The sequence below is a fragment of the Cupressus sempervirens genome, chromosome 9, assembly GCF_028749045.1.
Source record: "Cupressus sempervirens isolate cs-2001-9-10 chromosome 9, ASM2874904v1, whole genome shotgun sequence".
In the NCBI taxonomy this organism is placed as follows: Eukaryota; Viridiplantae; Streptophyta; class Pinopsida; order Cupressales; family Cupressaceae; genus Cupressus; species Cupressus sempervirens.
In genome coordinates this window covers 470,768,130-470,778,577 of record NC_143126.1, presented here as the reverse complement: position 1 = coordinate 470,778,577, position 10,448 = coordinate 470,768,130, and the positions used below count along the sequence as shown (strand labels likewise).

General features: G+C 38.0%; 1 protein-coding gene and 1 pseudogene across 1 annotated transcript; both read right to left on the bottom strand.

Moving 5' to 3' along the window:
* Positions 1-1,235: 1,235 nt before the first annotated feature.
* LOC149539356 (G-type lectin S-receptor-like serine/threonine-protein kinase At2g19130 pseudogene) lies at positions 1,236-8,132 on the bottom strand (annotated as a pseudogene).
* A 3-nt stretch (positions 8,133-8,135) lies between these two features.
* Positions 8,136-9,530, bottom strand: LOC149539355 (G-type lectin S-receptor-like serine/threonine-protein kinase At2g19130). The gene is made up of 2 exons (XM_089802553.1): positions 8,543-9,530; positions 8,136-8,452 (listed from the first exon to the last, which is right to left on the bottom strand). The coding sequence occupies exons 1-2, from the start codon at positions 9,528-9,530 to the stop codon at positions 8,136-8,138; spliced, it is 1,305 nt and encodes a 434-aa protein (XP_089658679.1).
* Positions 9,531-10,448: the final 918 nt, after the last annotated feature.

Sequence of the window (10,448 nt, the reverse complement as noted above, 5' to 3'; positions counted from 1 at the left end):
AATATGGTTTGGAAAATAATCAAATGTATAGATAATATTGATTGGTTAATCCATCATTCTCACAAATAAAAATTCCTTTGAATTTTAGAGATGCACAACATTGGCTTAGCTGTTCAAATTTACAATGAGATCTATAAAATTCCCTATGAATTTGCCAATGTGGAAACTTAACCAAGTGAAACAAACAAGTGCCCTTCGGCAAGAGAACTAAATTGCTGGCCAAGAAACCCTATTTCAATCACTTTATGGTTAAATTACTAGAATATCAAGTTCAATCCTTCAATTTTTTCGAGAACTGAAATTATTTACAAAAATTGTTTGTAGGGTTTGAAATATTGACTTTTCCATGTCATTGGTTTGTTTCACAAGAACTTGACACTAATGTAGGCATTGTAGCAATTGTGCACTCACTCTGAAGCCAACTTCCGTATAATTGGTAACACTTACATTTCGAATCTATTTGGGTAATAGAGGTGTTGTGATATCTTAAATCTATTCCTCAAATGTAATAAATAAAAAATAGTATTTGAGAAAAATAAATAAGATGACTACTAAAAAAATCTTTGTTTCAATCCCTTTTGAAGCCTATATATAATTTCAACGTCCAATCTTCACAAGAACCAAGCAATTACCTAACATTCTTCAATGTCTAAACTTCACAACATCCAAGTAGTAGCGTGACATTTTAAATGACCCTTTCTTGCATTTGAATTACTCCTATTTGCATGCTTACCTCCACTACCACAATAATGAATGCATAGAGTATAATTTGAATTCTTTCAGTATAAGGTTGTTGTTTAAAAAAATATATGCTTAAAAAAATTATATTTATTTATGAGAATAAAAATATAAACTTATAATTAATATCAGCCTAAATCTTGCACTTTTTGTTACAAGTACTAGTGACTATAGATTACGTATAAGATTTACATTGTTCTAGATTAACGTTTACATGATGATACATGTTTATAGACTGACACTTTTTTCCAGTTGGAAAATGTAACATCTATCAAATGTTTTCCTTAGATTTTTTACATTTCCTCTCAATGCTAAATGCTAGGAATACCTAATAAGTATAGCTTACATGTAAGTCTTACATTATTCTTGATTAACCATGTCACCAACTATAGCTTGCATATAAGCTTTACATTATTCTAGATTAATTACATCACCAACACTATTACTCTCAATTTGAATAGCTAGCTAGTAACTATAGCTTACATACAAGCTTTACATTACCCTAGATTAACTACGTAACTGACACACTCACTCTCAGTAGTGTTCCTTTGATATGTTTGATTGTCAACAAGCACAAGGGTCATGAATTTCAAACAAGATGGCTCCATCTTCCCTTCCAGCATCAGCACCACATGTCCCATGGTTGGCCTCATCTCCTCATCTCTTTCAATGCAGAGGAATGCTACAACACTTGCTCTTCTCACCTCTTCAATATCTTCCTCCTCGGCAACACCCTTTTCCACAAAATTAATCGTGTTCCCCTGACTAATTTGGTTCGCAACCCATGGAAAAAAGTAATACATACTTGAATCCTGCACGTTTAAATCCAAAGTTCTTCTCTTGGAAATGATTTCCAAGAGCATCATGCCAAAGCTATATACATTGACCTTTGGAGTAATGGGAACACCAAAAATCCATTCTAGAGCTAAATAACCTCTCGTTCCCCTCATTGTGGTAAGAATACGAATTAAATCCATGTTCACAAGCTTTGCCTACCCAAAATCATCCAACTTGGGGCAAAAATCAGCATCAAGTAGAATGTTCTTAGGCTTTACATGTTGGAATATTAAATGAAGCATACGTTTTCCCCTTGAGCCAAATGCTCACCTAACACCTCTGACGTCCAGAATACACAGAAACATAAATATGGTGGGTGAGATTTTTGAAATAAAAAATGAGGGAAAAAATGGAATGTGAAAAAATGGAATGTTTCTACATTCATTTTCATTCAGTCAGATTATTCAGAGATTTAGTTTAGCAGAGCAGAGAAAAGGAAGAAGAAGAATGTGGTCAATAGATCCACTTGTTGCAGAGATAGAAGGAAGTATGTTCAGTGTCTCTAGTTGCACGTGACTCCTCTGTTCATTCTGTGAGTTGGTTGTTGGTTTGTTTTGTCCAGTTGAAGTAGTGATTGCTCTAGGCACCATTGTATGCAGCCATTAGTGTTGCAAGTTTAAAGTTTATTGAAGTTTGAAGATTTACCAGTTTAGGGTTATTTTAGGGTTTTCTGGTTGAAGCCGAATGCTCCCAAATTTTGTAATATTTTAATCTTAGTTGAATAGTAAATCAAATAGGCATAGTTGAATCCATTGCTCTTCCCTTATTTATTGCATTTGACAAGTTTGTTTGGAAGTTTCAAGTATTGGCTCTTTGGTTTTAATGGTGAAAGCATTCCCGTTGAAGTTTTATAAGTTATAATATTTTTTAGTTTGAACAAAACACTTGGCATCCTCTTTTATTTTCTTAGTTGGAGCCGAGTTTACTTGGCATCTATTGTTGTCGAGCACTCTTCTTCATGTGTCGAGTAGTTTTTTAGTGCCAAGAATTTTTTTTTGGTTTAGAGTTGTGAGTTTTAAGTTTAATTTATATTTCTCACATGGTATCAGAGCTTTGAGGCCCCACATCCAAAGTGAGTTAGAGCATTTTTTTTCTTGGGATATTTGACATGGCAGTAGATATAGGAAAGATTTGGCAGTAGCCACCATCCTTTAATGGGAAAAATTATGATACATGGGCAAAGAAGATGAAAATCATTATGGTTGCAAATAATTTGTAGGAGTTTGTAGTTAATGGGTTCAATGATCTAACAAACCCAACTCAGTATGCTTCTCTCAAAAATGCACAAAAGATTCATTTGAAAGAGTCAAGGAGAAAGGATGCAAAGGCATTAAGTTGGATTGAGGCAGCAATGACAGAGACAGTATTCCCAAAGATTGCAGTAGAAAATTATGCAAAGGAAGCTTATGATATCCTTGAGACAAACTTCAAGGGGACTAATAAAGTCTGTACAGTAAAGCTATAGAATATAAGGAGGGAGTTTGAGAACCTTCAGATGAAGGAAAATGAATCAGTTGCATATTTCAGTTCAAGGACCTCCAATGTGATTAATCAACTGAAATCAAATGGAGAAGACTATCAAGAGAAAACGATAGTGGAAGAGATATTGAGGAGCTTACCTCATAAATATGACAATTTGGTAATGACCATAGAAGAGGCAAAAGACCTCATTTTTTTGACAATGGATGAGTTGATGGGTACTCTTCAAACCCATGAGCATAGGATCAATAGATCTACATCTTCTTCTTCTTAAGAGCAAGCATTCAAGACTCAGTCAAATCCAAGAGGAAGGGGGAGAGGAAGAAATGGCTCAGGTGAAAACTCCAGAGGTAGAGGCCGAGGTAATGGAGGACAAAGAAATGCTGCAACAGAAAGCTCAAGAAGAGCAGATGGAGCAAGTAGCTCACAAAATACTTCAAGAGGAGGTAAGAAAAACTATAACTCAAATAAGAGTAATGTAGAATTTTACTACTATCATAAATATGGGCATTATGCAAGTGAATGCTGGAAGAAGCAAAATGATCAGTCAGGACAAGAAAATGTGGCTAATATGAACATGGGAAGTGGAAACAATGCCACTGCCTTCATCATGTGTAATGTTGGTGAAGAAGGAAGCTCTGAGGTTTGGTACCTTGATAGTGGATGTAGCAACCACATGAGTGGTAATAAAATCTTGTTTTCATTCATTGAAAAGAGTTTCAAATATGAAATTAAAATGGGTAGCAATGCAACCCTACCAGTTATGAGCAAAAGATCTATTATGGTCTGCATCAAGAAAGGTGAGAAGAAGAAAATACAAAATGTGTATTTTGCCTCTGGTATTAAGCACAATTTGATGAGCATTGGTCAGCTTATTCAAAATGGATACAAAGTGTGGATGGAGAATGACACGTGTGTCATTAATGAAAAGGACGGGAGTAAGAACCTACTTGCAGCAATTCAAATGACAAAGAATAGAATGTTTCCCTTGAAGATAGAGACATGTGATTGAAGACCCCTCATGGCTATGGTACCTCAGGTATGGTCATCTAGGCTATGCTAGTTTAAATTTATTGTTAAATAAAAGAATGGTAGAAGGTTTGCCACGTATAGAAAATTCATGTGACAAGTGTGAGGCTTATATTTTGGGTAAGCAACATAGGCTTCCCTTTAATTCTAAAAATTCTAGGAGGGATAGATATCCATTAGAGTTAGTGCATATTGATCTAGTCGATCCTATGCAAGCTACTTCTATTGGGGGGAGTACTTATTTTATGACATTCATAGATGATTTCAGTCGTAGGACATGGGTGTATTTCTTAAAGAATAAATCTGAAGCATTTGATAAATTTGTAGAATTTAAAGCCTAGGCTGAAAGAGAATGTGGACATTATATGAAGGTCCTCAGATCAGATAGAGGAGGGGAGTATACCTCTAATTTTTTTGTAAACTTTTGCAGGAAACATGCCATAAAGAAAGAGCTCACAGCTAGCTACACACCATAGCAGAATGGAGTGGCTGAAAGAAAGAATAGGACCATTGTTGAAATGGCAAGAAGCATGATGAAAGAGAAAGGTCTCCCAACTAAATTTTGGGGAGAGGCTATGGCAACAATAATTTTCCTAATTAATAAGTGTCCTACAAAGGCAATCTGTGATAAAATTCTAATGGAAGCATGGTCATGAGGAAGATGGATAGTTGAACACTTAAGGGTGTTTGGATGTGTTGCATATTGACATGTGCCTAAAGAGAAAAGGTAGAAATTGGATGACAAAGGTGTAAAGTGCATCTTCACAGGGTACAACTCAGAATCAAAGGCATACATATTGTATGACCCATTGAACAACAAGATTACTCTTTCAAGAGATGTGAAATTTCTTGAAAATCAATCTTGGTATGGTCCAACTGATGAGTCACCAAGCACTTCAAGTAAAATTTCAATTATGAGTGAAGAGGATGCTGATGAATAGAAAGAAGAAGGAGCAAATAGAAGAAAAGGCAAGCAACCTGAGTCATTGTTGAGCTCCTCTAGGCATGACTGAGTGTTAGTGCCGAGTAACAGTGAAGACCGAGCTAGTCGACAAAGCAGTAGCAATGAAAATTTTGGTCCCACACTCTCCTCCCTATTACCAAGAAAGACCAAGAGTCTTAGGGAGATATACCAAGATGAAAGGTATGAAGCTTATGATGAGAGTGTTAATTTTGCATTATTTTCTCATAGTGATCCAGTATATTTTGAAGAAGCTATTAAGGAGAAGAAATGGTGTAATGCCATGGATGAGGAAATAGATGCTATAGAAAGAAATGAGACATGGGAGCTAACTGAATTGCCTCCTAAGAAGCAAGTGATTGGAGTGAAATGGATCTACAAGACCAATGCAATGCTGAAGGCAAGATTGATAGGCATAAGGCAAGGCTGGTAGTCAAGGGCTACAAACAACAGTATGAAAGAGACTATGATGAGACATATGCCCCTGTTGCAAGAATGAAAACCGTACATATTGTCATTGCAATTGCAGCTCAGCACAAATGGAAGGTATACCAAATAGATGTGAAGTCTGCCTTCGTAAATGGTGTATTGAAAGAAGAAGTATATGTGGAGCAGCCACCTGGTTATGAAGTTGCAGGTGAAGGAAACAAAGTATATAGATTGAAGAGAGCTCTTTATGGGCTCAAGCAAGCTCCAAGGGCATGGTATAGTAGGAAGGACTCATATTTGATGAGCAATGGCTTTAGCAAAAACAATGATGAGCCTACTCTCTACATCAAGGCATCAAATGGTAATGTGTTGATTGTTGTCTGGTATGTAGATGATTTAATTTTTACTGGTAATGACAAGGCTCTAATTGGTGAGTTCAAAGAGGTCATGAAAAATAAATTTGAGATGATAGACCTAGGTCTCTTGAAATATTTTCTAGGCATAGAAGTAAAAAAAATGCATGATGGCATCTTCATCTTTCATGAAAAGTATGCATGGCAGATCTTGGAGAGATTTAAAATGCAAAATAGTAAGGCTGCCCCCACACCAACATTAGTAGGTCTGAAATTGAGCAAGGAAGACTCTAGCAAGAGAGTGGATCCAACACTATACAAGAGTATGGTTGGAAGTTTAATGTATTTGATTGCAACTCAGCCAGACCTAATGCATGCAGTAAGTTTAATTTTAAAATTTATGGAAACACCAAAGGATTCCCATTGGCAAGTGGGAAAGAGGATCCTAAGGTATCTGAAAGGTACCAAGGGATTTGGAATTTTGTATACTGCAAATGATGATTTCAAGTTGGTTGGTTACATAGATAGTGATTGGGTTGGAAGTATAGATGATAGAAAGAACACTTCTGGATACATGTTTCATATGGGATTGGGTGCAATTTCATGGGCATCCAAGATGCAACCTCTTGTTGCTCAATCTATAGCAGAGGCTGAATATATAGCAGGAAATATAGCAGAACATCAAGCTATTTGGTTAAGGAGGATCTTAACAGATTTGAATGAAAGGCAAGAGGATGGGACCACAATTTATTGTGACAACATCTCATCAATTGCATTGTCCAAGAATCTAGTCTTCCATGGGAGAAGCAAGCATATAGAGATTAGATATCACTTCATCAGAGAGTTGGTGGAGAATGGGGATATCAAGATGGAATTTCACAAGTCTGAGTAGTAGCTAGCAAACATTTTCACCAAGCCATTAGGCATTGGAACTTTTGTACACCTAAGAGAGGGTCTTGGTGTAGTTGATTTGGATTAGTTGTGATCCTTGTTTGTTTGGCTTGGGACAAAGGGGGAGTGTTGGAATATTAAATGAAGTGTACATTTGCCTCTTGAGCCAAATGCTCACCTACCACCTCTGACATCCAGAACAGACAGAAACATAAATATGGTGGGTGAGATTTTTGAAATCAGAAATGAAGGAGAAAATGGAATGTGACAAAAGGGAATGTTTCTACATTCATTTTCATTCAGTCAGATTATTCAGAGATTCAATTCAGTAGAGCAGAGAAAAGGAAGAAGAAGAAAGTGGTCAGTAGATCCACTTGTTGCAGAGACAGAAGGAAGTATGTTCAGTGTCTCCAATTGCACATGACTCCTCTATTCATTCTGTGAGTTGGTTGTTGTTTTGTTTTGTCTTGTTGAAGCAGTGATTGCTCCGGGCACCATTGTATGTAGCCATTAGTGTTGCAAGTTTAAAGTTTATTGAAGTTTGAAGATTTACCAGTTTAGGGTTATTTTGAGATTTTTTGGTTGAAGCCGAATGCTCCCAGATTTTGTAATAGTTTAATCTCAGTTGAATAGTAAAGCAAATAGGCATACTTGAATCCATTGCTCTTCACTTGTTTATTGCATTTGACAAGTTTGTTTGGAAGTTTCAAATATTGGCTCTTTGGTTTTAATGGTGAAAGCATTCAAGTTGAAATTTTATAAGTTATAATATTTTTCAGTTTGAATAGAACACTCGACATCCTCTTCTATTTTCTCACTTGGAGCCGAGTTTACCCGGCATTTATTGTTGCCGAGCACTCTTCTTCATGAGTCGAGCAATTTTTTAGTGCCGAGAATATTTTTTTTGGTTTAGAGTTGTGAGTTTTAAATTTAATTTATATTTCTCACATTACATCGCCATGAATGATGGGATCTCTGCATTCCTCGTGGATATATCACAAAGCTCGAGCAGTGCCTAAGGCGATCTTGAACCAAGCCTTCCAGTCGAGCACCTTGATTTTACTTTTGGAGCCAGTGGTGAAGAGTATGGAATTCAGCAATCCATTGGGCATGTAATCATACACCAGTAACCGTACTTTGGATCCTTGTGCACAAAACCCTCGAAGCCTTACTAAATTCCCATGTTGTATATTTCCAAGTGAACTGATTTCCGCTCGAAATTGCTTCTCATCTCGGCTTGAATTGGACTCCAATTTCTTCACAGCCACAAGTGTACCGTCTGGTAGAGATCCTTTAAAAACTGAGCCGAATCCTCCGCTCCCCAGCTTAGACCTGAAGTTCCTAGTCGCAATCTTCAACTCCTTGTAACTGAACATTCTAAGAAAAGAGTCGGATGAATCTTCACAAAGTTCAGTAGATCATAGTCGATCTTGTCGCCTCCTCCACATAAAAAATGAAAAGACAGCTAAAGCGATGGCGAGCGCAGTGACAATAGCAATCACAACAGGCATGACGGTTTTGCGTTCGGATGACGATGGTGGATAAAACGTTACATGGGCAGAGGCAGGGGCTAGTCGAATGAAGACATTTGAATTGCTACTAGTTGATGGAGAATCACGGAAACCAAACAGAGGTGTGGACCAGATTTGGCAGGGACCTGAAGGTGGATTGAAAGCATAAGCAGTGCACGAGCAGTTGCTGAGGCAGGATTTCTCGCAATCTGTCGTTGTGGGCGCTGGGATGTAAGAACCATAGTCATTAAACGCTGTTGCGTTGGACTCGATGAATCTGTCGGCTGTGCAATTCAAGGGACTCTAGCGAACACAGCCACTGCACGACCAGTCCAGTGAATCCCAGGCTTCATTGTCTTTTGGTGTGAAGCCATTTACACAGCTGTAGAATTCAGAACGAATGGAGTTACAGACGCCGAAAGCGCCGCAGAGGCCATACACGGCGCATTCATCTCTGGGCAGAGACCAGAACATGCTCCATTTATTCCCATCGAACTGAGCAAGTCGCATATCTCCGGACTTGGTCAAGATGAAATGCATGGGCGCACGCATATTATGTGTTGGTGTTAAACTGACATACAAACTAGAGCTGGTGATTTCAACGCTGACATTGAAAAACCTTTTGTCTGTCATCTCTGGAGTACGACTGAAAATTCTACCATCCCAAACTCCGCTCGACCAATACTTGACAGAGCTATTCCACATTAGCACAATTTGTTTGGCGCTAGATGGATCCAACTGGAAGGAGAATAGCCCAGGAGCAGGATCCAACGAGCTTTTCCAAAACACCAGTTTTAGTTGTTCACCAAATCTCATTGCAGGCAACCAGATATCTGTCGGCATGTCGAAACTCTGCCACACAGTTTCAGATTTGTTGTCATCACCGCTCAGCATCAAAAAATTACCGGACTCTAGTATCACAGCACGGGATGCCTTCTTCGATATGTTGACCGACCAAATAGAGGCACCCTCTGCGTCCAACAGATACAATTCACCTTCTCTTGACAGCTTCAAAACTCCAGGCTTGTTTCTCGCGGGAGTCTCTCTGTTGGCCACCCAAACGATCATCTTCTGTCGCATATTGCCGTACCACATTCCAACGTACCAGTTATTGGTTCCGTTTGGGCTGAAGAAACACAATTCAAATTTGCCATTCTCTGAAATCAATGTCTGATTTCCAGCAAGCGAGGCGCCCAAAAAAAGAGTATCTCCGGCCCTGACATAGCTGTTCAATGGAATAAACACAGCAACTGCAAAAACAAGTCTTAACCGCTTCTCATCCATCGCCAAATTGTTAGCCATTGATCGAACGTCCCCTGGGCTTTAAGGCAACGGCTATCCAGGCAGTTCGTTCGACTGCCTGGATGCCCCATCCTCATGGCATGTTAGATTTTTTTATGCATATGTTGTAGCATGTTAGATTTCTTTATGAATATGTTGTAGCATGTTTTAGGAGTGACATCCCTATTATGATAGTACCGATGATCTGATTGGTGGCTTGGGATGTTACGCATGGATGATGGCTAGGACCAACGATGGTCTAATGATGCTATTGATGGTCAGTAGGTACCACACACTTAGTTAGTTATGTTTTATGATGGATGGATGTATTATGTATGTTAATTGTTAGAATTCTTTGGAATAACTAAGAGAGGGGGGCGGGGGGATGAATCATTTATTTAGGGTCCAATATGTCAAATTTATAATTTAGCTAAATTATAGTAGGCCCATACATGCTACCATTCATCCAAGCTTTTATTCTTTATCTTAGCAAGTTACTATAAATCAATATGCAATAATGAAACACATAGAATCAACACATAATGTAGAGATTTATGTGGATACCTAATTTGGGAAAACCACCAGTAACATGCTACCTTCTTTTCTCACCCTTTTGAAGTGATGCCCTATTAAAGGCCTACAATGTTAAAGCCTACAACACACTATTAAATGTGACCCTGTCAAAGGATTTCAATAGCTTGTTAGGAGTGTGCCTTGTTAGAGGCCTTTATAACATTCAACTTAGAATGTCACTCTATGAAAGGATTTACAAAAGGCTATTAGGCCCATCTAATTCCATAGGACTTTCAATTAGCTTCTCAAAAGGCTTCTCCACCTAGTTGTTAAGCTAACCTATCAATATAGTATTTCAATATCTAATACAATTGCTAGAGAGTATTAGAAAGTTTTGACCTGATACAATTTGCAACTTAAACTTTG